This window comes from Engystomops pustulosus, chromosome 3 (genome assembly GCF_040894005.1).
Source record: "Engystomops pustulosus chromosome 3, aEngPut4.maternal, whole genome shotgun sequence".
In the NCBI taxonomy this organism is placed as follows: domain Eukaryota; kingdom Metazoa; phylum Chordata; class Amphibia; order Anura; family Leptodactylidae; genus Engystomops; species Engystomops pustulosus.
In genome coordinates this window covers 23,386,747-23,411,853 of record NC_092413.1, presented here as the reverse complement: position 1 = coordinate 23,411,853, position 25,107 = coordinate 23,386,747, and the positions used below count along the sequence as shown (strand labels likewise).

At 43.0% G+C, this 25,107-nt stretch overlaps 1 protein-coding gene across 1 annotated transcript in view; it reads left to right on the top strand.

The window, feature by feature from the left end:
* The window catches only part of PRKCE (protein kinase C epsilon), a 279,710-nt gene that overhangs the window by 208,610 nt on the left and 45,993 nt on the right, over positions 1–25,107 (top strand). The window contains exon 11 of the mRNA XM_072140293.1: positions 17,603–17,757. Coding sequence (XP_071996394.1) covers positions 17,603–17,757 — 155 coding nt within the window. The remainder of the gene's footprint in view (positions 1–17,602; positions 17,758–25,107) is intronic.

Below are 25,107 nucleotides of genomic sequence, written 5' to 3'. Positions count from 1 at the left end.
TTCCGTGTTCTTGACTGTCTTGTCGCCACCCACTCAATTTGTATCACAGTGACCATTATTGGACAACTTCCAAAAACTACCCACGTCAGGTTTTAATTGCATACGATGTCACGCACTCTCGCCGTGCAGTTTGTTTTAGCTCATTGACTTCTGGTTCACTGAAACATTTTGGATCCGGCGACTTTTCAGGATTTTGCGTAACTTGGAACATTTTGTTCAGATATGAATAATAATACATTCTGGCAAGAAGCTGCGGTGACTGCTGTTATATTATCCTGTGTATTTTCCCCACACTGAGATAGAAGCCGTCACTCTCTCACTGGATGACCTTTGTTTAGAAGTACGTGGGAACATTACTGGGACACTGCGGATACTAGAAGCTGTTCTGCTGCACAATCACTGCACATCAGGGGGGATTGTACTGGTGAATATGACACAATATCAGGAATATAACAGGATCACTTTTACAGAACCAAATCTATCTATATAATTATCTATCTACGGTATCTATCTATGGGCCACATTTATTACTTTTGTGCGCCTAAGTGTAGTAGTTGCGCCTAAATTCTGGCGCACTGTTTTGCCAGAATTATCACAAGCTACAACCATCTGTGATAAGTATATTTTCTGCCTCTTATTAATCACTTTACTTTAACACAGTTTAGGCTCAAATTTTGGCACTGTTAAGGCGTAATGTTAGATTCGGGCACTTACATGTGATCCTCCTACAAGCTCCTCTCTGCTTCTCCCACAGCCCAGAATGAAGATAACACTCACAGCAGCACCCAGGTGTGTGACACCCAGCACCCAGTGACCTCCTCAGCAGGGGCTTCTCCTAGAGGGGATCCCCCAGTGCTGGTCTCCTGCTGCACCCCAGCGCTGGTCTCCTGCTGCACCCCTGTAATTCTGACCAGTATCCCCCTCAGACACACTGGTGATACTGTGCAGAATTACACGGGGGACACTTGTCAGTAGTATCTGCAAAATCCTGTAAAGTTCTCAGCTCTTGCTCTGAGCTCAGGATTTTGCAGAATGTTTTGTAAATAGAAGGTGATGAACTGTAAATAGAGTCTGCAGCTCCTGTCTGCAGTGTATCTAATGTATCTATTATCTGTACTAGTGTCTGCAGTGTATGTAATGTCTGTATTATATGTTCCAGTGTCTGGCTGAGCTTTACTGCTAGAAATGAGCTATTCTGCAAAGGGGCTCAGTGCTTTCTTCTCAGATAACGCCACCTTCGTGCTGGAGTGTTTTTGCGCCTAAATGAAAACGTTGCAAGTGATGAATATCATTAGGCGCAGCAAAACATCTGGATTGGTAAGAAAGATGAGGGAAAGCTGGTTATTTTTGCTGCGCGGCTAGTTTGGCGTTTAGTCGCAAAATGGCGCAAAAACGGTGCGCCTGAATGAAAAGGCGCAAAAACAACAGAAAAAACAAGTGATACATGTGGCCCTAAGCTTCTTAAAGTGGTGCAGCTGTGAATTTGTTTAATATCTATCTATCTATCATCTATCTATCTATCTATATCAATATTTATGTATCTATTTCCTATCCATCTATATATCTATCTGTACAATGGGGGATATTTATCAGAACCTCTGCGCACCGCCAGTGGCGCAGAGGCCCTGAAATAATCGCAAATGCTAGCTTATGGCTAGCTTTTGCGATTATTTTCCCCAATCCGCCACCGTCACGCCAGTGGGGCGTGAAGGGGGGGGGGCGCGGTCGGCCCGGGAGTGGGCCCGCGCGGGGCGTTACTGTCCCCGCGCCTGTGCACTCGCTACTGCCAGCGACTTTTCATACGTGCAGAAAATGGCGGCTGCGTTTTTTCTACGCAAGGCCCTGCCTGCCGTAGGATAAATGCTGTGCTGCTGGCAGCCCGATACATGAAGATGCGGAAGCCTCTTCATGTATCGGGCTGCGAATTTGCAGCGGCGGGGCTATCATACGCTGGCGCACGAGCTGCACTGCACCATGCCTATACCGTGCAACAATTCAGGTTCCCGCTGGTGCAGAGCATCGCAGCTGACCGCCACGATTTCTCAGGAGTCCGGGTAGATCAGGGGGAAAGCACCATGATACATGGGCACAATTATCGCCAACATAACATAAGAGTACCCCTATATGTATTGTCTATCTATCTGTATAATATAATGCTATGGGTTTGGGGGTTCAACTAATGACACAGGCCTTGATATTTGTTTTATGACTATCTCCCATTAGCTGGATGTTATTTGGATGTTCCAGTTTTCATTATTGCAGTACCTCTAACTTAAAGGGGTTGTCCAGGATTTTAGAAACATGGCTGTTTTCCTCTCCTGACAATAGGTAGTGTTTGAAACTAATTTCCATTCGTTGCTATACAGCTAAGCTGCAATACAAACCATGGCCAGGTGTGACGCTGTTTTTAGAAGAAAACAGCCATGTATTTCAAACCTTGGACAACCCAAAATCCAGCAGAAGTGCTGACGATGTATAACCGCTGACTGTTCTAGATATCATCCTTATCCATATCCTAATGTATGTTCTTAGAAGAAGCAGCCCCATAAAAAATTGATTGCTGAATAGCCCCTCCCCTCCGCTCTGATTGGTCATTGTAGCAGCCTTATTTTTAAATATTATAACCGCTATTTAGAGCAGAGGGGAGGGGCTGTAGAGCTGTTTAATTTTCCTGCAGTGCCCCAACTGGGGAAATGAAGCATTACATAAACGTTATTTAAAACCATAAATATACGGACATACTTGGTCCTCCAAAACAAAAGACGCTCTTTGTAACCACTAACCTATATGGCTATAACAATACAATAAAAATAATCTATATGTATACAGCACCATCATATTCCAAAGCGCTTTATAATATACTGGTTGTCAATTGTCTAGAGATCCCCTTAAAGAACTTCACATCTGAAAAGTTTTATGACTTTTTATATCTTTTCTTTTTGGTGTTGTTTTTGTATATTTATGTTTTTAAGGCTGTGTTATACTTTTGTATATTTAGAATAGGATTTGGTGTTGGAAGTGAGATAAGGAATAGGCATAGACAATACAGGGGTATGTGTGCAGACACAGAAGTGTTAGTAAGGAAATGCCCAATCATATTCAAGGGTTGGGTGGGATTTGCAATGTGCTGCTGAATATAGTAATTGTAGGAGAAAATAAATTATTATTTTTCCTAAAGTTTATTGAAAAGTTAGATTTTAGCTCTGGCTCCACTGGTGAGGAGAGAGACCCAAGAAAACCGCACATTGAAAAGGGAGTCGCCATATGGTGCCTCAGCAATACAATATCTGATTGATGTGGAAACCCTGTGTGCCCTTATATAAAAATTAGAAGCAAGTTATAGATTTACTGTATAGTATATACATAAGACACCGTCTCATAGTATCATAGTATATAAGGCTGGAAAAAGACGCAAGTCCATCAAGTCCAACCTTCAAGAATTAAATAAATGTTTTATCCCCATAACCCGTGATATTTTTTCTCTCCAGAAAGACATCCAGGCCTCTCTTGAACATGTACATAGAGTCCGCCATAACAACCTCCTGTGGCAGAGAGTTCCATAGTCTCACTGCTCTTACAGTAAAGAACCTTTGTCTATGGTGATGGTAAAATCACCTCTCCTCTAGGCGCAGAGGATGCCCCCTTGTCCTGGTCACAGGCCTAGGTATAAATGGATACATACATTAAAGATCTGTGGAGCACATTTACTTACCCGGTCCCTGCGGGATCCCCTATTGGAATGTCTGAAGTGGATGAACTCTGCCGCGATATCATGAATATCGTGTCGCTTCCCCGCTCAGGTCGGCCGGAGTTCACCTTCTTCTTCCTGGTGCATGTAAGTGCTTAGCTTGCGACACAAATTTAAATGTTAAATCCCTTTCATAGTCTGAATCCATCGGATCGTCCGACGGCCATCGCGCCCCCCAGCGCGATCCCCGAAAAGTCGGGAAACCAGATGAAAATGCAACCGCGGGACCCTTAGTAAATAAACCCCTGTATGTCCATAGTCACATCGCTATACGCAGCTGAAAATCACGGCAGATACATGGCATGTATTCTTAGGGCCCCACTAACCACCCTGAAAAAATTTCCATACAGAGTCAATGATTAAGAAAGATGCTGTGCAGTAAGGGGCTGTGTTGGGCAGATTTCTAAATAGTCCACAAAATTTTACTTAGTCAAAGGGGATTGTGTAGAAAGTGGAGCATCTTGGGAATTTGGATACAAGTGAATAACTTAAAATGCATGTAGCCTTTTAAACAAACCTTGGAAAATGAGAAGCCTTAGGTAGTATTTGAGGATGAAAAAGACAAAGACAGTTTCTGGTCATCATGTGACTTGTATTCATCAGTTTGTAGCTGCTCTCCCTGCAGTCTCTGTCTGTGAATTTACAGTCCTCTTCAAAAGCCGTCTAGACCCCCCCCCCCCAACCATTATATTCTGCTGGAAACAAAATCCACTATGATTTTAAAAATTCCCTGAGTAATTCTCATTTTATTCCATATGCTAATGAGGCATTTGGTTCAATCAGGAGATTGGCCTCAGCATCTGGAGCACTGATATCCCTCCCTGGAACAACATCCTCTCTGTCATATAACCAGGAGATTTGTCTTGTGAGAAGCATTGGGTGACACCAGAAGAAGGAAGTGATTTAGTAGGGAAAGCAGTGGTCTGGGTCCTTGTTAGCATACAGATTAAGATGGGAATATCTTGAAAACAACAAAATTAATAGAATGATAAAGTTATGTTGGAAATCGCAGTGCATTTTTCTACCACAAGCTATCTTCAGATTATAATGCTTGGTGTAGGTGATAGACATCCTCGAAGATGCTAGCTGCTGTGGCTCACTGCTCCTCCTCCCTTCTTCATAAACCTCTATGTTGTCTGACACTTTAGTGATTCTCTGTTTGTCTTGCCAGCAAGATAGAATGCAGCAGAGATATTAGATCGAAATCAGATTATGAGGGCAGAACCAAAAGTAAACAGAAGGGAGTGTCAAAGTAAGGAAGGAGAAAGGGGCCAAATGTAGATGAAATGGAGGAGGTAGAGCCGAAGTAAGGAAGGAGGAAGGAGCTAAAAGTATGTACAACAGAGTCAAAGTAAGGAAAGGCCAAAAGTTAATTGGGGGAAGAGGGAGAGCCAAAGTAAGAAAGGAGCAAGGAACCAAAAATATGTTCGATGAAGGAGGGAGAGCCAAATTAAGGAAGGAGAAAGGTGCCAAAAATAGGTCGGACAGAAGAGGGAGAACCAAATTAGGGAAGGAGCCAAAAGTAGGTAGGTGGGATGGCGGAGGCAGAGTCAAAGTAAGTAAGGAGGGTGGAGCCAACAGTAGGTGGGGCTGAGGAGGGGGAGCTAAAGAAAGGAAGGAGCCCAAAGTATGTGGGACGGATGAGGGAGAGCCAAAGTAAGGGAGGGGTCAAAACTATGTGAGGTATAGGAGGGAGAGCCAAAATAAGGAAGGAGCAAAAACTATGTGGGACAGAGGAGGGAGAGCCAATGTTAGGAAGGAGCCAAAACTATTTGGAATGGAGGAAGAAGAGCCAAAGTAAGGAAGTAGGAAGAAGCCAACAGTAGGTAGGGCAGCGGAGGGAGAGCCAGAGTAAGGAAGTAGGAAGGTGCCAAAAGTAGGTGGGATGGAGGAGGCAGAGTCAAATTAAGGAAGGAGGGAGGAGCCAACAGTAGGTGGGGCTGAGAAGGGAGAGCCAAAGTAAGGAAGGAGCCAAAAGGATGAGGGATGGAGGAGGGAGAGCCAAAGTAAGGATGGAGGAAGGAGCCAAAACTGTGTGGGATGGATGAGGGAGAGCCAAAGTAAGTAAGTAGGAAGGAGCCAACAGTAGGTGGGGCGGAGGAGGGAGAGCCAAAGTAAGGAATGAGTAAGGAGCCAAAAGAAGTTGGGGCTGATAAGGAAGAGACAGAGTAAGGAAGGAGGATTGATCCAAAAGTATGTGATAGAGAAGAGAGGGAGCCAATGGAGAAGGAAGCAATTTCATCTGATAAGATATATCAGAAAGTTTCTTATATTTCCTTATACTATTGAAGTTTGCTGACTATTTAAAGATGAGCCAAATTTATCGAACATTGTATAATATTTTAGGAATATACCTCCTAGCAGGTCATGACAGTTGTGCCAGAGCCTGTAGGGGATAGAGGGACTAATCTACTGAAGCTGAAGTCATTGCTTCACACCCCATGGCACTCAGGAAACAGCTGTTTACATTGAATTATGGATAATTTGTGACTGTTACCATTTTTTACTATTCCTTACAGTGTTTAAATCATGACTTTACTCATTTGAGGAATTTTCCCTACAATTAATCAAACCCCGTAAAGATTGTATTCATTCCCGCTGTAAGAGAAATGGGAAGCCAGTCCTCTGATAAGACTTATCTACTGTATGTGTGTGTGCTGAAATGTGGAGGAACGGAGCCGGAATCGGGGGGTATAACTTCCAGGGGCGGCGGGTGATATCATTATAGGCCGCAGGAGTGATAAGGAATGAGAGTGTGAAGTATCCTGTACATATCGTGCCTACGTGTGACTGTGATTTCCAACCAGGAGACTTTCCTCTTTCGACAGGGAATTAAATTTATCAGTCTCCTTGTTTCATGGATGTTGATGGAGAGATCAGCCTCGTGTGGATGTAAAAGAAGTCTTGGCCTAGTTAAAGGAAATCTACCACCAGGATGAAGGTTTGTAAACCAAGCACGCTTACATACTGGTCTGTGCCCCCTCTGTGCTTATTTAAGCTTCTTATGCCCTGGTTTTTACTAAAAAAGGCTTTAAGAATTATGCAAATGAGCCTTAGGGGCTCCAGGCTTTATAGCTGTTAACTGAACTTAGAGCCCCTCAGGCTCATTTGCATAATTTTTATGCATTTTTTTGTAAAAACAAGGGTATTAGACACTAAACGAAGAGCAGATCCTGCCAGAGGGGACACCAGCATGTCAGTGTGCTTGGTTTACAATCCTTCATCCTGGTGGTATATGTCCTTTAAACATTTTTTACAGGGAATCTGCAGCATACAAAGCTGTGAACAATGATCCTCACCTCCACTGATTCCCCGATACAACATTAAGTTCCTGCAGGTCTCTGCTTCCTGCTTGATGCTGACACACAGGAGGTGCATCCTCGGCTGGTCTTTGATCCCTTTGGTGAGCTGCTTTGCCCGGTTATTACTCAGAAGTGATCCTCACCTCCACCGATTCCCCGATACAACATTAAGGTCCTGCAGGTCTCTGCTTCCTATTTGATATGCTGACACACAGGAGGTGCATCCTCAGCTGTCATGACTTATCTAGGGATTAGGATCCATGTTCTGGAAGCAGAAAAGTGGGGGAAAAAGTGGAAGTAATATGCATATAGGATGTGTCTATGGCTTTCAATATCCTGCAGGGGTCCCACCATTCCAGAAGAGACCCCCATGCCGGAAGTTTACAGCTAGAGAGTGACTCTAGGCACTAAAGTAGTGATTGTCCATGTGCGTCTATATGTATGTACAGTATTTAAAGGAAATCTACCATCAAAATCCATCATGGTAAACTAATGGCACTTAGCCATAGATTCAGGCACTGTGACTGTGGTATGCTGATGATTCAGAAGGACTCTGGGGGATCTTTACCCGAGCCCCTCCTGCTGTAGCTTCACAGTATAGGATAACCTCTTCCACTGTCCCCTCTGCTACATCAGCACTTCCCCACTTTCAGCACACAGTGGGAGTGTTCTGCACAGTGTAACAGCCTGTGTATTTGCAGCACAGAGAGGCTCTGATAACGCCCCCCACAGAGCCCTGCAGGATCCTTAGCATAATTATAAAAGTAGATTTTAGAATGAAGGAGGCCATGGATAACAAATATGAGAAGATTAGCGCAGTCGGTGCTGGATCTATGAGGAAATGTCCCTGCTTTATTATGATGGATTTTGATGGTAAATTTCCTTTAAGTATGGTATGTACGGTATATACAGTTTGTAAATGTAATATGTGTGTACAGTTTCTATGCATAGTATATGAGTACTATATCTATGTGTAGTATTTGAGTGTAGTACTGTATATACGGTATGTAAGTAAAGTATGTATGTATTGTATTTATGTAATATATATATATATATATATATATATATATATTTATGAACAATATGTATGTATAATATGTAAATATAGTATTCATGTACATTATGTATGTATAGAATGTAGGTATAGTATGTATATCATGTATGTAGAAAATGTATGTATGTAGGTACAGTATGTTTGTATATTATGTATGTAAAGTATGTAAGTACAGTATGTATATTATGTATGTATAGAATGTATGTATTGTATGTAAATAATTACAGTATGTATGTATAGACAGTATGTATAGTATGTATATTATGTATGTATAGTATGTAATTATAGTATGTATGTACAGTACGCAAGTGAATGTGTATGTATAGTATGTAAGTATATTATGTATGAATATTATGTACGTATAGAATGTATGTATATTATGTACATATATTATGTATGTATAGTATGTACACGGCTGCAGAGTTTGTTGTGGTCACACGTGTTTATGTCCTATCTCTTAATCTAAATAATTTAATTACAGGGAACCCTGATAAGTGTCACCGGGTTTCATCAACATCTTTCCCAACCCAAAACATCAAAGCCGATGTCTCCGTCATTGTGTTTCTATCGGCTGTGCCGTCTTGCCGCTTATAAACAACAAAAACTCGGATATGGTTCATGTTCATGTAAACAGATGAAGCTGGCAGGACGCGGTGTCCTCCCCGGCTAATGAGATCACTCATCAATCTCTGCAGAGACGGCCACATCCTCCCATTATCCCAACCATTACTGGGGGACATGGAGGATAAAAGACGTCCGCGTGTTCTGAAGACAGCGCCACTTCTGTCCATAGGCTGCTCCTGGTATTGCGGCTGTTTTGTTTTTTTTTTTACAAATGACCATAGAAAACTTTTGTGGTATCTTTTGGGCCTATAAGACTCTATGGACATGTTGGATGTATCGGAACGGATTTCACATCGGTTTTCCCATAAATGATATTTATGCTCTAGCCACAGGATCGAGGATGAATATCTGATCTCTTGATGTCCGGCTACTGGGACCCCCACAATCGGCTGAATGAGGGCCTGCACTCCCCCATAGGGGGCTTTTATTGCCAATTTTCAGCATTGGCTATCAGAGGAAATTGAGCATCAGTCGAGATTTTATCTAATGGGTCAATGCCGGATGTTGTCAATACTAAGTCACTAACATGGGCTATGGTTCTCAGTTCTGCTGATCAAGGCATTTCTGGGGACTTGAGCTATATATAAGGGTTCCCCTATTGTGGACACCAAAAAGTTTCGGCAGGATGGTCAACATCCTGCTCATTCCAGGTTCCCTGAACCATTTTTGGGTGGGACAAACGTATCCAGGACATTCAGACGCATCCCATCACTGTGAGGGGTCCCTGATGTATTGAACCCCAAGCAACTGCGAGTATTGTATTATGGATAAATACACCCCTAAGATTAAAGGGGTTGTCCACTTTAAGCAAATTATTGATATTGTAATTAAAAGTTATACAATTCATTATGGTTTTCTAGATCTCTGCTTGCTGTCCTTCTTTAGGAAGCTGCCGTATTATGCTTCCTGTGGATAGAAACTGGTCCCCGGTCATGTGATGTCACACAGGTGCATTTCTCCTTATAATCCTGGCCATTTCATGTCACATAGTTGCATGGCTTGTTATATACCTTAGCATGTGATGTCACACAGGTGCATGGCTCATTATATCCCGGGTCATGTGATGTCACACAGGTGCATTTCTCCTTATAATCCTGGCCATTTCATGTCACATAGTTGCATGGCTTGTTATATACCTTAGCATGTGATGTCACACAGGTGCATGGCTCATTATATCCCGGGTCATGTGATGTCACACAGGGGCACAGCTCTGATTACTCTCTGTAATATAACAAGTTGTGCACCTGTATGACATTACATGACCCGGGATATAATGAGCCATGCACCTGTGTGACATCTCATGCTAAGGTATATAACAAGCCATGCAACTATGTGACATGAAATGGCCAGGATTATAAGGAGAAATGCACCTGTGTGACATCAAATGAGCAGGGATATAACGAGCTGTGCATCTGTGTGACATCACATGACCAGGGATATAACAAGCCGTGCACCTGTGTGACATCACATGACCAGGGATATAACGAGCCATGCACCTGTGTGACATCACATGACCAGGGATGTAACGAGCCATGCACCTGTGTGACATAACATGACCAGGGATATAATGAGCCATGCACCTGTGTGACATCACATGACCCGGGATATAATGAGCCATGCACCTGTGTGACATCACATGCTAAGGTATATAACAAGCCATGCAACTATGTGACATGAAATGGCCAGGATTATAAGGAGAAATGCACCTGTGTGACATCAAATGAGCAGGGATATAACGAGCTGTGCATCTGTGTGACATCACATGACCAGGGATATAACAAGCCGTGCACCTGTGTGACATCACATGACCAGGGATATAACGAGCCATGCACCTGTGTGACATCACATGACCAGGGATGTAACGAGCCATGCACCTGTGTGACATAACATGACCAGGGATATAATGAGCCATGCACCTGTGTGACATCACATGACCCGGGATATAATGAGCCATGCACCTGTGTGACATCACATGCTAAGGTATATAACAAGCCATGCAACTATTAGGATTATAAGGAGAAATGCACCTGTGTGACATCAAATGAGCAGGGATATAACGAGCTGTGCATCTGTGTGACATCACATGACCAGGGATATAACAAGCCGTGCACCTGTGTGACATCACATGACCAGGGATATAACGAGCCATGCACCTGTGTGACATCACATGACCAGGGATATAACGAGCCATGCACCTGTGTGACATCACATGACTAGAGACCGGTTTATGGCCACAGGAATTAAACAATAAAGCTTTGTGTTGAATGACAGCAAGCAGAGATCTAGAATTGATACAGAAAGTATATTGGAAAATTTTATAACAGTATCAATTACACAAACAATATCAATCAAGTGGATAACCCCTATAACTCTATAAAGCTAATACCCTGATCTTATCAGGTCCATATAGACTTCTATAGGTGCCATAGATTGTAAAGCAGGACAGGGACCACAGCAAGGGACTAGGACAACTATGAATAAATCACATTTTTTTAATTACAATTCTAAATAAATAACTTTTTTAATATAAAAACAGGAGCTTGGTCTATGGTAGGTGGTACTTGGGATATTGGGTTCAGCCAAAGGACTCCTTTGTTAAACAGGTAAAACAAGGTGATGGGGACAAAAGGTGAAGTGGTTACACCTGTGCCTGGGGTGTAGTGTCCCTGCTGGCTCGTACTGTAGAAGAGCTGACAACTCTGGCGCTCATTCAGAAGCGCTGAAAAGCTGTTTGAAACCACCAATGTTTAGTTACAGGATCAGGATAAAGGGATCCGTTTGCTTTCTGACTGTAATAATGAGCACATGAAGCAAGAATAACAAACCGTAACCCACTGTATAGCTGATACATCAGAGCTGTCAGTCATCATGTGGACACATGGGGGGTCATTTACTAAGAGCCCGATTCGCGTTTTCCCGACGTGTTACCCGAATATTTCCAATTTGGACCTCATTGGGGCAGATTTACTTACCCGGTCCATTCACGATCCAGCGGCGCATTCTCTGCGGTGGATTCGGGTCTTCCGGCGATTCACTAAGGCAGTTCCTCCAACGTCCACCAGGTGTTGCTGCTGCGCTGAATGCACTGGAGTTCACCAAGCCGGGCCGAGTGAAGGTAAGCGCGTGTCCAGTGATACTTTTTTTTAAATGCGGCGGTTTCTCGGAATCCGTCGGGTTTTCGTTCGGCAACGCCACCCGATTTCCGTCGTGTGCACGCCGGCGCCGATGCGCCACAATCCGATCGCGTGCAAAAACACGCAACAATTCTGGGAAAATCAGCGCAAATCGGAAATATTCGGGTAACACGTTGGGAAAACGCGTATCGGGCCCTTAGTAAATGACCCCCATTGTGTTACTGATAATAGCGCCGGGGACAGATGCTAAATCCCATTCACCTTGGGATGTGCCTTTGTCATTGGCCCGTTATATCCGCTGTTGACAAATAAACTTTTAAAGGTTCGTCAAAAGAAGTGGGGGATAGGAAATAACAGAATTTGAGCATCTTTCTAAATTATTTGGGTACCTTACCTTTCAGGAAACTTTTATATACACACACGGGGCTTTCTGGCCCTCTACAGGCTCTTTGCCCTCTACAGGCTCTCTATATTATTTTCAGTTCTTCCTATGCTTGTTGGTGGAGACCTTCTTTCTCCCCCTTCCCTCTCTGTAGACTATGTGGAGGCTTGGTAAACAATCCTATTTTACACAGTGCTATGCAAAACTCTACATTGGCTATGACAGCCATTGACCCTTGCCAACCATCTTCCTGGGAAACATTTTGATATACATGCGGTCCCCTACTGAAGAGCAACCGACTTACAGACGACCCCTAGTTACAAACCAACCTCTGGCCACTGTGACCTCTCTGCACTGATCAGCTGTAAGGTGTCTGTAATGAAGCTTATTTGATAATCCTTGGTCCCATTAAAGCAAAAAATTTTGAGACTCCAATTGTCACTGGGGGCAAAAAAAACCTTTTGTCTGGATTTACAATATACAGTTTCGACTTACATACAAATTCAAATTAAGAACAAACCTATGGAACCTATCTTGTACGTAACTGCCTGTACTGGTTTCAAGAAAAGATTCTTGGGGAGATTTATCAGAAGTGTCTGAAAGCAGAACTGTTCTAGTAGCCCTACCAATCAGAGCTCGGCTTTCGTTTTTTTCACAGCTGTTTATAAAATGAAAGATGAGCTCTGATTGGTTTCCATGGGCATCTAGAATAGTTGTACCATAAAAACTTCTGATAAATCTCCCTCATTATGCGTGGATAAAACATTTTTCATCCAACTACTGAGCCAAAATTTTAAAGATTGCTGACGTGATCCAAAATGATCCTCCAGTTTTACCCAATAAGAATTGTTATAGTTATAGGGTTTTCATAAACTATCTATGGCCTAACTTTTACACTGCTGATCTATGAACCAGAATCCATTGTGATGCCAGGTGTGAACTGTAGGCTCGATGGCGATATCTCATCCTTCTAGAGTCGATACGTTTTTCTGAAAAAGGTGAAAAAGTTGCAGGTTATAAGGAGAACTGGTCAGTTTCATTGTGGTGCATAGAAAACATTGAAATTACGGTACATTAATGCTGGGATTTTAAGGTAGCCCCCATCTCCCACAAAAAATAGAGAACTTATTTTTACTTTTTTTACTAGTATGTTCTGCACGTAACTGTTGTGCCCAGTCCTAGGGTAATGTCATTAATTCTGAAGTGTGAACAGGGACTAGTGAGGGACCATAGTCCCTTTCATGTTATTTTTTAATAGATTAGCATATATGCAGCCCTCAAAATTTTTGGCTAGGAAAAATACCAAAAATTGACAGTAAATAAATTCCTCATAGTACCCATCCAATTCTGTTGTTTTGCACTAATTTATTCAAAGTTGACAACCAATACAGTTGCATTTCCACTTCCAAACTGGCTGATCATCGCCATAACCCCTCTCACAATACTTACGAAAAGTAAGGAAGGACACAACTTCTTAAGGGAACATACCTATAACCGCTGTGTTCTGATCATTTGTAGAACTAGTTTATAGAAATTCTGATCAGTTGCTCCTCGGGGGCGGGGTCATTACTAAGTGTATTAGGGGGGGCAATGTAATTCTCAGATTTATATGTTAAGGTCACCAAAGGTGAATGGGCACTTGAAATATTTTTAGTCCTTACGGGAGGATTTATCATGTCACAGAAATGAAACACAAGACACGGTATTTGAATGACTATGACTAAAGCATGTGGTCTTATATCTTGCCAAGATTGTACAAATCGCGCCAGGGAGCTAAGTGTTGTTTTCTTTGAGCTGTTATTGCTTCTCGGTGTTGGCATCGCTTGGTATTTTATGTAATTGCACAAGTCTGCTAAAGCATGGGAACAGTTGTCAGCTTTGAACTTCCTCTTCCACGTGTTTACTCATGAAGGACGCTTCAGTCTTGGGAGAATAAATAGACGCTACTTGTTTGAGTTACAGATTTTCCGAAAAATCTTTCCCATCCTATAGTTAAAGGTTTTCATATCAGGACGTAGGACCATAAAAAAATAGCAAATGGTTTTGTATTGTTCATTGGATTTCAGATGACAACTGTAGATGTTGGGGGTGCGGGATCCTCGGGGGCCGGACTATCAGGTAGTGTCTTAGAGTCTTAGATGATAGTCTGGCCCCCGAGCACTATCTTAGATGAGGAGACTAATACATTGAAGCTGGCACCTTGTTACAGATTTTGTAAAATAGTTGCTTCAAGTTCCAGGTATGGAAAAAGCTACTTTTAAAAAAGTTGCACAACACCCTCAAAAAGTTGTGAAAATTTGCTTAAGAAACGTGCATTAATTCTGGTGCACAACTATTCATAATTTTTTTCTCTGTGTATCTATAGTTTTTTTTATCCTCCATCACAAAGGTGAGCACTGAAATGGGCATTTTCCTAGTGTGTATCATTGACTTAGCAATCGGGCAGTGTCAGGGGTATTCCCTAGGGCAGTGGTGGCGAACCTATGGCACGGGTGCCGGAGGTGGCACTCGGAGCGCTCTTTTTGGGCACCCAAGCCATCAACATAGCACTCGACAAAGAATTAAAAGAATCATCCGGCAGTCGCAGGCCGGAAATGCTGCTCAGTGCTATTCTTGATTGCTTGGGAAGGAGAACATGTGTTAAGGGGCAGATTATCTTCTGAGCTCCTCTAGGCCCCATGTTTCTTCCTGTACAGGTGGACCATACCAAGATGCTACATTAGTCCAAATTTGCCCTTCTTCTTTCAACTGTTTTGTTGTCCTCAAGAGGCCGATATGATTGTATGTTGTGGTAGAACAGGTAGCAATAAATTACTGCTTAAATTGCCGTGCTGGCACTTCACAATAAATCAGTGATTTTTGTTGTTGTTCCGGCACCGGGTCTCTAAAAGGTTCGCCATCACTGCCCTAGGACCACGGCTAGTTAGTCCAATAAAATCCGGGAAAGTTTATTAGGACATGATCAGAAAAATGTAGCAATCACTACAATAAACAGGTTGATACATTTCAATTTACTATACTGAGTGCTTATTCAATTGACACTACCCTATCAACTACTAAACTTGACTCATCTCATTTAAAATGGGATGAGAAGAGTCATATTTGCCTGACTTTGGGGGAGATTTTTTTTTATAGTGGTAAGATTTCATATAAAAGAGGGAATTCGAGAAAGGACATTTCCTACCCTTCCTCAGGGAGGTTTAGTGAAGATACCCTTCTCAATAAATTGTTAAAGGGAATTTATTATCAGTTTTGAATACAATAAATTGTTAGATATAGGCTGTAGAAAGCTGTATAACCATAACTCTGCACGTGTAGTAAGTAGCAGCAGCACTGTAAAAAGTGACCTTTTAATCTGGGTTTGCAGCTCTTGCACATGCTCTGTGCGGATCATAAGACTGAAGAGCTTTTTGCTCTTTGCAATAAACTGTTTCCCATCCCTCCCCTATGAGTGGCTGCTGTAAGTATCCAACCAGAATCCTGATACAGCTCCTATTCTTAGCAGAGGGGAGGGGCTTTGGAGCAGAAAGCTCTTCAGGCAGAAAGACCCACCCAGAGCACTTACAAGAGCTGCAGAGCTGGACTATAACATAACTTTTCACAGTTCTGCTGCTACTAACAACTCTTTGCATGGTCAGAACTGCTGACAGATTCCTTTTAAGTAATTTACCCCTAGTTGTTCATGAGGGGTTCTTCAAGAAATCCCTTTGAGAAACCGGTATCAAGTCTTTGGTCCAGGATTTGGGGTTAGAATTATTGTGGAATAGTGTGGAGCAGAGATGTAGGATTTGGCTACAGTTATGGTTGGGTTGGTGGAGGCTTTTTTTTGTAGGACTTGCAACAAAGAAGTTAAATTACAACAATCCAATATATACCATGTGTATAAATTCTTTTGATGTCTGTACTTATGATGATATCAAAGTTCACAATATCGAAGATATTCTTGGATACATCGACCTTTGTACATGGTTTTTCTGACCTGTAGTCCTCTCCGTCACCCGTTTGATCCAGTACTCGCAGCTCTAACACCGACACGGTCCATTTGTATTCCAGACTTGGAGACGATAAAACCTGGAGAATTTACCTTGAGCAGATTTTAAGAACTAGTGACCTGGATAACTATTATGACAACAAATGTGGAGCAAAGTCATAACAACAAAAACACCACATAATTATGTATTCAATATTTATACTATGCTGTTCTTAAAGGGGTATTCCAGTATGTTTTTTTAATTGATCAATAAAGATGAGCAGACCCGACGTTCCTGTTTGGGGTTCTGGTTTGGACGTATTGCTCAGTTAGCGGCCAAACAGCCAGTGCACCACATTGAAGCTCCTGGCCTATCATAGCCATGGCTAGTTGTTGCATGTCAAGTCCTTCTGGCCAATCATGGCCATGGCTAGTTGTTGCATATGTAGTCTTTCTGGCCAATCATAGCCATGGCTAGTTGTTGCATGTCAAGTCCTTCTGGCCAATCATGGCCATGGCTAGTTGTTGCATATGTAGTCTTTCTGGCCAATCATGGCCATGGCTAGTTGCTGAATATCTAGTCCCCCTGGCCAATCAAAGCCATGGCTAGTTACTGCGTGTCTAGTCCCTGGCCAATCGAAGCCATGGCTAGTTGCTGAATATCTTGTCCCCCCGGCCAATCATAGCCATGGCTAGTTGCTGCATATCTAGTCTTCCTGGCCAATCATAGCCATGGCTAGTTGCTGCATATCTAGTCTCCCTGGCCAATCATAGCCATGGCTAGTTTCTGCATGTCTAGTCTTAGCCATGGCTAGATGCTAAGTTGCATCAATTCACCAGATTTGCTGTTCGGCTGCCAAATTCAGAAATACTCCCAGGTCAGCTACACCCAAATGGGAAAGTTGGGTCCGCTCATCTCTGTTGATCAACTATTGATCAGTTGGTACACAGATCATCAGTTTAGAAAGGCTGCAACTATGGACAAGCCCTGTTGCTTCTTCATTGTCTATACAGCTTAGCCCCATACATTTTATAGAGGCTGTGCTTGGTATTGCAGCTCAGCTACAATCACTAGCTCTGATCTGGAAAGTGTCCATCTGACTTGATCCATGGACGTGATCACAGTCTTGTGAAGCTGCAGTCACTGGAGAGCTCTTCTAAGTGCTGACTGGTTGGGGTACCAGATGTCAGACCCCCACTATTCTGCCTCCCCCACCAGTAAAATTGTTCCCACTTGGCCCGACCATCACGGGGTGCATGAAAAGAGCAAAAACTTCCATAATAAAGTTGCCTAAAAAATCAGTGCAGAAAGTTTGAGACTATTTGTAAACATGAACCAAAAAGTTGTATATGGATGTCAAAAATATACATATTTTTTTCTCTCATAGGATCGTCTATTTTTCGTGATGGAATATGTAAATGGTGGAGACTTGATGTTCCAGATCCAGCGTTCACGAAAATTTGATGAGCCACGATCGCGGTTTTATGCTGCAGAAGTAACCTCCGCCCTCATGTTCCTTCATCAGCATGGGGTCATATACAGGTAGACGACTGCTGTTATCTCACGTTTTGTGCTCTCTGGGTGTAGAAGGAAGTGATAAGATGCATTATGGGTATTGATTATTTTTTGGGCATAAAAACAAAAGCGGAAGTATCAGAAGATAGGAACAAATTACTGACAAATTATATGTAGTATAATGGGTTCCGCTCAGGTTCTAAGTGTCATTAAATTATAACTTATCGTGTGATAAAGAGGAAGTTTTCATTAAGCCCAATAAATTTAGAATTTTCGGGCCATTGATTGGAGCATTATCTGCAGAATCCTAGGACCTCACGATTTCCGACTTTCTGTTGTCTAAATTAGTTAGGTTTTCCCCCTCCCCCACTAAACACGTGTTACTCACCGATAGTGTAGGGCAGAAGGCATGAAATTCTTGACGGAAAATGTTCCCCTCTGAGACCAATGTCAATTGGCTAGAGCATAAAATCAGCTGCAAAAAAGTATCTATAGATCCCGGGGTGTCTGCTCCAGCTCAGGACTGCCCACTTCCCTAATTAGCATATCTGGTACTGAAACTATTGGCAGTGGAGCTGCAGGTAGAGGTAGATGAAAGCTCCTCTTTTAATGGAATAATAAATTGGAATACAGTGTATTTTTTTTTAAAAAAACGTTGCCCTATTGAGTGTTAAAATTTGTTAAAATATTTAGAAATCCGGCACAAAGTCCACGGTATAAAAAAATAAAAAATAATAAACAAAATGGCTTTTTCCTCATCATATACTAAAACTTTGCCAAAAATGTTAAAAATGATGGTTGACAAATTATGGCAAGGTCCTGAAAGATCAAAATAGGGTTTATCCTTGAAGTTGTTACCCGGGTTCAAAAATTTTTATATTTATGATCTCAGGTGTTGATACTTACCTTGGTCCTTATATAAAATACCCATGACGGGGCTGATTGCTATGATAAACTAGGGAATATTTTAGGGAACAGGAGACTGTTTTAGTTTATGAATTTTTAACGCCGCAACACGAGTTCATTGCAAAGGGGCCCCCTGAGGCTCTGTCGCCCAGGGGCCTACTGAATCCTGGAGTCGACCCTGGTCCTTACCTCCGCTCTAGCACCAGTCTTCACATTACTCGCGGTCCTTATTGGTATAGGGACGCTCAGATGTGACGTCACATGGAGAAATCACACCGGCTGCTAACTAATGCAGGCCGCAGCCATAGACTGAAGCTTGTTCACTCTTTCAATGTGTCGTCATTGCCTATCCTCTATACCAGAATGCGCAAACTACAACTGAAACCCTCTTATTTATTTATGCAAAGTGCCAAATTGGCAATTTCAGCAGTAACTGTTGCTCTGCTCTGATCTTTCAATCATATTGGCGTCTTGTAGACGCCGATACAGTAGAAAGAAACTGGAGAAATTTTGTGTATCTACAGTCACTCCAGGCTCAACCTCAACACAATTGTGGGGCCCGGATGAAAAGCTCCAATATTAATCCAGCTCTGTCTACAACTTCTCGCTCCTCCACTAGTCTCAAACATCCAGGGCTTGCTCAGACTGCAGGAGGAGACCTTGAGTTCTGCCTGGCTAACTCTGTGCTGGGGTGATAGCCTGGGTGCTCACAGAGAAGGCACTGAGTGCCACCTAGCCTCTCCGACCAACAAAGACTGACGGTGATGAGAAGCCCCTTGCTGGACCGGAGGTGAGGACTGAGGTAGGTATTAGTTTTAACCACCGGAGGGCCATGATATAAGTATAACTGATCATGTAGGACCCCTTTAAGGTTGTTAACATCTAAGATTTCAACATAAACCTGGACTATCTGACAATGACTGTACAACAAATCCATTGATCTTTACGAGAAGTTGCATGCCCCGGATCGTATGTCCCGGCATTGCACAGATTGAGAGGTGTATTTGACCCATAGATACCATGTTGTTTCCTTCTCTTGCACCAGGCAGGGGGCATGAGAGGTTTCCACACCTGAGCTGTTACTATAATCCACCAGGTGTTATCGGGGAAGAGGAGTCAGGAAGCTGAATATCTGCTTGTTCCCGTTTGCTTGCTCAAGCACTTTAGGCTATTTATTTTTTGTGGGTGTTGAGGCTTCGATAGCGCCTGAGGCCATCACCAGCTGTGTGTGCCAATACTCTAATCCAAATACAGGTCTACAAAAAGCCTGGCACAGAGTGGCCCACAAGTGACCCTGGCGAGATCAAGGCAATTGCTTCAGCTCTTTCCCTTGCGTCTCTTAACTCGTTGGCACTTCCTGAGTTTGTTTCGCTCGTCTCCAGAGTAAATGGGCAGCAGATGGGAGGCTTTCATGTCCGTGCCCTTTCCTCCCATCACTCTCGAATCATATACAGGAAGAATCTCTCATGTAGACAGGCGGGCTTGTTCCTCCTTACCATTACTGGATGATTTGTCCTTATAAGACACTAATACAATGTTGTCCCAAACAGAGGAAGCTGGGAGGTCCACCATGGCTCATCTGCCATTTACTTAACATTAACAAAGCTAATTATACTACAAGGGGCGAAGGTGAATTATGTAATTTTCATTCCACACAATATACAGAAACACCCTTTTTCGGGAGACTAAATCAGAGGGGAAACGCTGATAAGGAGGGACATGTCCAAAGTCACCGGGCAAACAAGACAGTCATATAACAAACGCAATGGAATTTGGTGGAAGGAATCTCTTATCTAGGGGCACCTAGTAAATACGTAAAAGGACCATTCACCACATCCACCATTTTCGCCCTTTATAGGCGTTGCTCATTTGATTCTGACACAGTTGGAGTTTATGCTTTAGTCCCCACCGTTCTTGATCAGTTACTTACGTTTCGGCACCGAAAATGCTAATTACTACTGTCAAATTGGTGTTGCTAGGCAAACTACTCCAGCCTAGGGCCGCCCACTTGACAGGAAGTGTAATTAACATATTGGGGCAGATTTACTTACCCGGTCCATTCGCGATCCAGCAGCGCGTTCTATGCGGTGGATTCGGGTCCGGCCGGGATTTATTAGGTAGTTCCTCCGTCGTCCACCAGGTGGCGCTGCTGCGCTGAAAAGCATCGGAACGCACTTGAGTTCACCGAGCTGGGCTGAGTGAAGGTAAGTGCAAGCTTCGCAACAGATTTTTTTTTTTTAAATGCGGCGGTTTTTCCGAATCCGTCGGGTTTTCGTTCGGCCAGGCCCCCCCCCCCCCCCATTTCTGTCGCGTGCATAAAATCCGATCGCGTGCGCCAAAATCCCGGGGCAATTCAGGGGAAATCGGCGCAAAACGGAAATATTCGGGTAACACGCCGGGAAAACGCGAATCGGGCTCTTAGTGAATGACCCCCATTGGGTGGTAAAATTAAGGGCATGATTGCTCAGGAACTTTGTGGAAGAAGCAGCTCCATTGGGTCAGGATATAATACACTGAGACATGTTGAGTGGAGGTTTAAAGAGCTAATGGGGTTTTCCAGGAATCTGGGAGGAAAAAAGTAAAAAGTTACTCTACTCCGACATCCAGTACTTCTGGCACTTTGCTTGGTCGGAAGTTTTGGTGGGGTCACAAGATCTGCATTGGCCAATATGTGGACCACAGGACTCCACTTACGATTACCAAGGGAAGTCACTTACTTTGTTGTCCGCTGGTGTGAGGAGTCCACTCATTGGCTAAAGTAGGTGACCCTCTACAACTAGAGTACCGGAGCGACATTGACCAGAGCAGGGTAAGTATGTGTTTTTTTTTCCATGCCCCAGACCCCAGTGGTCATACATACGCAACGCAAGGTTGGCTGAACCATCAGACCATCTAAGATGTATTAAATACACATATTTTTGGAGTCAATATTATGGGGTAAAAGAAGGATTTGGCATGTAAAATTTTGACACACGAGAAGACCCCATAAATTTCCACAAAAAGGTAGCAAAAAGGCTTAATCCTGTGCAGTATAGACCCATTGGGGCTCATTTACTAAGGGTCACGCTGCTCACTTTCGTCGGACTTTGTCGGAACTAAGCAGGGAAGCCACACATTCATGATTTCGGGCACACAATCTTAGTGAAACTATTGGTGAAAGACAGCGGGAAGGTAAGGAAATGTGCCCCATTAACTGAACTTTCCATGGACTCAAGTCAAAGACCCCTTCTGCCCCTCCATCAGCAGTAAGTACACAGATGTCACAAAACATCATTTTTTTTATAAAACTAAGCTTACTAGTTAAAATGAGCAAATACCTGGAAATACCATTTTAATCAAGTGAAATCATTGACTATTTCTATGTCACCTTTGCCTAATTTGGTGAAATCTGCATTGCTCAGGTTATCTCCCATGTCCCTCCATGCCCTGTACAGCCTAATGAATAGACTATGACTAGCTGGAACGCTCATATCCATCTGGGACATAAGTTAAAGCTTCAAAACGTGACGGTGATAGAATTGTTTTTAGGGCAGCCAAACACTAATATTTTTGTTCGAGCTGCTTGGTTTGGCTGCGGCTCCGTCTACGGCTTATCTGCCTTCACTTAATCTAACATCTTATTCTAGAATACAGACGCGTTCCACTATAAACGTGCAGATTAATTTTGTATTTTTCCCAATATTTTTAGAATTTTTTTAACAATTTAGGCAATTTAGTAAACTCCCCTGACCTCGGATCTGTGAGTAAGTGCCCCTGGTTTATCATGATGGATTTTGATGGTAGATTTTCTTTAACAGATTCCTTAAAGTCAAAGCATCTGTGACCTAAAAAATTATATTTCCAGGAGTCCAATTGCTGTTTATTATGCTAAAGACTTAGCTCTGTGACTACACGTCAGCTACTTTGCATATAGGGAGCATGTGGTAATCAGAGACACACCTCCTTCTCCCGATACCTGTATGTCCAAGACCATTCTCACAGCTGTAAAGCCACCTTATTGGTAGGGAATAAGTGTCTATAGTGAAACAAAATAATTTTTAATTCCAGCACCATAACTGATCCCAAACAATTTGTATGCAAGTTATTCTCTTAAAGTGCTCAGTAACTTTTCGCACGTGCGGCACCGTACCGCTCCGTACCCGGGAAAAATATAGGACCTGTCCTATCTTTACCCGTAATACGGCGCCATGCGCCATGTTTCCCTGTGGAGAGGGGCGGGGGTGAGCTGCGCTCACCTCCTCCTCCTCTCCCCGTGCACTGCCGTTGCCCGCTACGGTACGGGTGGGCAACGGCAGTGTGAATGTAGCCTTAGAATAAATTAAAAAATAAAATAAATAAAAAGCACAAAGAAATACAAGAAACTTTGTCATAGATCTTGTCAGTGGAAAGTGCTTCTTTCTCCTCTTTCTTTGTTTCTTTGATCCTACTAATCTGCTTTTCACTAAGAGCAATATGCATCCTTAGCTCAATGAGGTGTCAGATTACATAGAAGTCTATGCAGAGGGGTGAAGGAGCAGTAAGTCACAGCAGCTAGGTATCCACTGGAGAGGTGGAGCAGTGAGTCACAGCAGCCAGGTCTACACCAAGCTTAACTGGAGAGGAGGAGCAGTGAGTCACAACAGGTATGTCTCCACCGAGCTTCACTGGAGAGGAGGAGCAGTGAGTCACAGCAGCTAGGTCTCCACTGAGCTTCACTGGAGAGGAGAATCAGTGAATCACAACAGCTAGATTTCCACTGAGCTTCAGTGGAGAGGAGAATCAGTGAGTCACAGCAGCTAGGTCTCCAGCAAGCTTCACTGGAGCGGAGGAGCAGTGAGTCACAACAGCTAGGTCTCCACCGAGTTTCACTGGAGAGGAGGAGCAGTGAGTCACAGCAGCTAGGTCTCCACTGAGCTTCACTTGAGAGGAGGAGCAGTGAGTCACAACAGCTAGGTCTCCACTGAGCTTTACTGGAGAGGAGGAGCAGTGAGTCACAGCAGCTAGGTCTCCACTGAGCTTCACTGAAGAGGTACAGCAGTGAGTCAAAACAGCTAGGTCTCCAGCAAACTTCACTGGAGAGGAGGAGCAGTGAGTCACAACAGCTAGGTCTCCAGCGAGCTTCACTGGAGGATGGAGCAGTGAGTCACAACAGCTGGAGGATCAATGAGTTATGGCAGCGAGGTCTCCACTTACCCGAGTGGACTTTAAAGGTAACCTGTCATCAGGCTCTCCCATGTCCCTATAGAGAATAGGCTGCTCATTGCCAAAGTGTTTTTATAATAAAGCTGCCTGTTTCAGCTAAATAGAAAAGTTAGATGAAAGTTTTCCCTAGTCCCATGGGAGTGGCCAGTGAAAAACCGCTTCTCACTGGCCACTTCCATGGGACACTACTGTGCATAGAGAAAGGTAAACCTTCATTTTACTTTTCTTTTTATCAGAAAAATCCAGTTTTATTTAAAAAAAAACACTTTGACTATGTACACGCTATTCTCTATGGGGACACGTGGAGCCAGAAAAGGTGCTCCTGATGACAGGTTCCCTTTAAATTCACTGACAGGAACTACAAAGAGAAGATCTGATGGTAAGTGTCACCTAATTCCCAGAAACGGTGTTACTCCTCCACTACATGCACATTTTTTGAAGTTGAGGTACAGTATAATGTTTGATAAATACACAAGTATATACATAAGTGCCAATTGGAACAGACAATTCTCGTAGATTCCGTGCTCCATTAGGATTTATTCCGTGTGTGTTTGTATTATGTAGTAGCTTAGGTCATGAATAAACCTATTGACAATTTTGGTATTTTTAGTTACTACTGGGCTTCAGTATCCAGGACTGCGCACCTGTGTGAACAGGTCAGAATACGCCACACATCAGAGATGTTTGTGAAATTCCTATTTGCTTTTCCCACTCTTCATCCTATTATTCTTCTTATTAAGGTCATGGCAAAGGAATCTGTTGGCTCAATGTCCCGCGGAAGCTTAATGCCAAAGCATTGCGTCTCTCATGGTACAGAAGCCAGGAATTACCTGCACAACACCTGGTGTAACATCACTTTTAATTTTCACCCCCACTATTTAGCTAGATACAGCACAAACACAGTATACAATTAATACAGCGCCCCTACTATGTCCCAATAACATAAATAAAGTGTACCCAGAATACCCATACATGACTCTCAATGTCCTAACACAGTAGATGTAGTACCTATAGACAACATAAAGGGAACCTGTAACCAGATTTAACTCCACTACACCTACACCTACTACACCTACTACTACACTACTACTACTACTACACCTACCACTACTACTACTATACCTACTACTACTACTACTACTACTACTACACCTACTACTACTACTACTACTACTACTACACCTACTACTACTACACCTACTACTACTACTACTACTACTACTACTACTACTACTACTACTACTTCTACACCTACTACTACTACTATACCTACTACTACTACACGGTAGC